Source organism: Nicotiana tomentosiformis, chromosome 3, assembly GCF_000390325.3.
Source record: "Nicotiana tomentosiformis chromosome 3, ASM39032v3, whole genome shotgun sequence".
Taxonomy (NCBI): Eukaryota; Viridiplantae; Streptophyta; class Magnoliopsida; order Solanales; family Solanaceae; genus Nicotiana; species Nicotiana tomentosiformis.
This window is the reverse complement of record NC_090814.1, coordinates 10786702-10790701: the sequence shown is the minus strand read 5'-3', so window position 1 is coordinate 10790701 and position 4000 is coordinate 10786702. Positions and strand designations below refer to the sequence as shown.

At 33.0% G+C, this 4000-nt stretch overlaps 1 protein-coding gene across 1 annotated transcript; it reads right to left on the bottom strand.

The window, feature by feature from the left end:
* Window positions 1-2397: 2397 nt before the first annotated feature.
* Window positions 2398-2895, bottom strand: LOC104097707 (SKP1-like protein 11). Its single transcript, XM_009604319.3, has one exon. It carries the CDS (start codon window positions 2893-2895, stop codon window positions 2398-2400), a length of 498 nt encoding a protein of 165 aa, XP_009602614.2.
* Between the last annotated feature and the right edge of the window lie 1105 nt (window positions 2896-4000).

The following is a 4000-nucleotide window of genomic DNA, read 5'->3' as shown; positions in this document are numbered from 1 at the left end:
CTAGTTCTTAATGCGAGTATCGTAACATTATTCTTACTATATTTAGCTTTATATTATTCTCTGTTAGTTTTATATTAATAATTGTACATGTTATTAAGTCTAGTAGGTGTCTTGACTGTCCTTCGTCACTACTCCACCGAGGTTAGTCTTGATACTTACTGGGTACCGCTTTGGTGTACTCATGCTACACTTGATGCACATTTTTATGCAGATCCAGGTACTTCGGAGTTTGTTGATTATTAGTTAGCTGACGGGGCATTGCTGTGGAGACTGAAGGAATACCTGCCATCGTATTCGCAGGCCTATGAGTCACCTTCTGAAGTTTATTTTATTCTGTTTATTTCTTTTACGGAATAATTGTACTTCGAAATTTTCTAGTGAACTCAGTAGAGCTTATGACTTGTACTACCGATTTTGGGAAGTGTGTTGTTTGGATTCTATTTCAGTAGATTATATCAGTTTATCAGACTTGCTTTAGTATTTTGTTAATTATTATTAAAGTTAGGCTTACCTAGTCGTAGAGTCTAGGTTCCATCACAGCATCCTATAGAGGGAAATTGGGGTCGTGACAAAAAGATATAGTTACGACTTATGATCTTGAGTCCATTACAGTGTCTCACTATGTGTTTATACTATGTGTTAGAAGTCCATTACACTATTAAACTTATGGGTCTATACTATGTGTCAGAAGTATTGATTTAGTTGAACCCAGTGAAATGAGCTCCATTGACTTCTGTTTCAGGTCAACTAAAGAAAAAGCTAATAGCTTCAAGTGGTCTCAAAGAGAGTTCAAAGAATCTGATATAACCTATACTGACGATGCACTATCAGCTGCAGCGGCCAGATCTTTGTTCTCAGTTTCAGAGGTGAATGATGAAGAGTTTCCATTATCAAGTCCACCTAATAATGAGCTACAAGTGATGCAGGCGAGTATAAGCATGTCCAATGATCAACTGCTCTCTTCATCAGAAAAGTATGAAGAAGTTATGGCTGATAAAGAAGCACATTTGGAGGAGTGGTTGGGAGGGATTGGCAATCGTAATGCTGGTCCCGCAGAAAATAAGCTTGGTTAAATCTCAACCTGAAATATACTTCTCTCACTAGGGAGATCTTTGCTCGTATCATATATTCATTATCTTTGTACTAAAAATATAAATGTTATAGAGAGATTTTAATAGTAAGGGAAACAGAAATGAAAGACTTGAGTTTGATGGTCTTGAGATTTGATCCTGCTTATCAACAAGTAAATTTAAATGTGCATAAATGTTACTCCCTCTCACTAAATTTATGTAGTGCAGTTAGGATTTCGAGAGTTAAACAAGTTTTTCTTTGACCACGGTTTTCACATATACTTATTAAATATTTTGAATTGTTAAGTATCATAGCTTATAGTACTTTTTATGTCGTTTCCAAATATGTAAACTTTATTTTAAAATATTTGGAGATTCTATGGCTGAATTCACGATTAAAATTAAGAAGTTTGATTCTTGAAATTCGAATTACATCACATAAATTAGAACGAACAGATTGTTAAGTTTTTCTTCAACTAAATAGGAGGAATGAATGAGCAAGAGTTCCTTCTGTATTGAGGATTGTTTTCTCTTGAAATTTCATCTTAGGTACAAATGAGAAATCCAACCTAGATTGCATGTTCTCTACTAAAACCAAAATGGCATCGCATCCAATTGGAGTTGCTAAACTATCTTTTTCCTAGTACTCGCATTGTTGTTCAACCAATTAGAATTCGTGGCGTATAATACCCACTAAAAGAGAAGTTTTTCTTATAGAATTATACGTGAATAATCTTAGAAACCAGTTTATTTCAAATTAATCTTCATATGTCATTTTTTATTTAATCGATATTCTTGGGTGTAACTGCAAACTATGAAAAGTTTTCCTTTTATGGCTTTCATTTGCTTGGATAAGAAAGTACAAGGGCGTGAATTATCGGTGTTAGGGATTCTCACGAGATTGATTGTTTTCTTTAATCAAATCCATTATAAATATTAAGAAAACATATCTTTTCTACACACTAAAGGGAATTTATCAATATTAATTAATAGATTTTACAAAAATATAGTGGAGTTCAAGTGTATAATTACCTAATGGAAGAATTAGCACCTTTGATGGGTAGAGTACTAGTCAACAATGATATTCCTGATACATATCGAATAAAAGATAAGTAGAATAATGCATGAAAAAATATTTAAAAGAAACAACATATATAATAAATATATGTTGAATTCATAGAAGACCCTTAAATTTATCAAAAACTTTTATTTAGACACTCTGACTCATGCCATAACTTATTAGCTGCAAGATCTCTGCTCAAAAGAGAAGAGGCACAAAAAAAGTAGAAGCTTATGAAACGAAAAACAGTAAAGACACAAATGTAAACTAGTCAAGGGAGTGATCAGGATCTCCTTCAAAGGCCCATGGAGTCTTATTCCGAATCTCTGCCTCTTCTTCTGGGTTGAAGTCACTAGTGATATTGAAAATCTTCCGAACAAATTGAGACGTCTTGTTCTTAATCTTATTAGCCACCGCCTCGGCGCACAACTCAAGCAAACTATTGATGTCAAGGAAATTTGCAGCTTCTAAGATTTTAAAGATGGTTTTGAAGCCAATTTTCACAAATTCCTTGTCGAAGTTCTTGATTTCTTCTTCGTTTGAAGAAGTGGAGGAGTGCATCTTCAGGTAATCGATGATCTTGATCAAGGTTTCTATGTCGATGTTGCTCAGCGGGATGACACTACAGGAGCATCCATCTTCGACCATGTTCTTGATTGTTACAGACTGAATGACAATGGATTCTTCCAACTCAATCTCATCACCATCTGGCGACTTCATAGTCAAAAATATTTTCTCTATGGTCGATGATGCTGCCTCTTCCATTTTAAATTTTGGGTCTCCAATTAAGTGTTTGTTTTACCATTCACTTATATATGAATCAGACGGGTAGGTTCTAATAAATGATTTTAAATACCAAATCAGATAATTACATATCGAATCTAATTATTATCTCTTGATTTTGAAGGTTATTTAATTCAACTTTAAAGAATTAAATTATTTCCTCAGTTTCATTTTGTGGACAATCTAGCTTTAAATAAGATTTTTTTACAGAAAATACTTATTAGTAGCTTCAAATCTAGATTTATATCATATGAATATGAATTTATAGTAGATTATTTATTTTTTAATATATTTTAATCCGAACTTTGTGATGGGTTCTAATGAGTGAAATTATATGACTTTTGACTAAAGAGGACCGTTGACTTGGATATTATCTCTTGATATTTCAATTTTAGCTATTCAATAAAGAAATTACTTCCTAAATACTAGTTCTTATGATAGTGCTTACCTGGATACCACATTTAATTATTGTTAGAAAATTGAATTTTCTTGTTATCCTTTATATTTATAAGCATTTTTTAAAAAAGAAAATTGACTTGTGTTGTATATTAATTATCGTTGTGGAGGAAAATATTATAAGCAATTATAAAGTTTGTTTCATACTGTAAATATTATAGTTTATTTGCTTGAAGGTGTTTAATTGGACACGAAGTTTATGAAAGAAATAAAATTATTGGATGTATGAAGGTATCTGCCAAACACGCAAGCACACAATGGCCAAGCGTGGAAGGGAAAGTCTTGCCCTCTTTAATTGATTAACAAGAATACATATACAAGTCAAGTAATAAACCTTAGTCCTAACAAATATAGAAAACTAGTCCCAACAAATATGGAAAAGAAAAACTCTCCTTGTCCTAAACATACAATATATTTATTATCCATATATACCCATACACACACGCACACGCACGCTTTAATATCCTCACCCCCCCCCCCCACACTCCCCCACCCCTGTTGGCACATTCGGATTAAAAATTCCTAACTTGCACAAAACAATAACATACCGAGTTTTTTTTAATGCCTCCGTAAAGATGTCTATCAATTGCTCATGTGAAGGCACAAAGCTAGTACGAATATTCCCATTGTC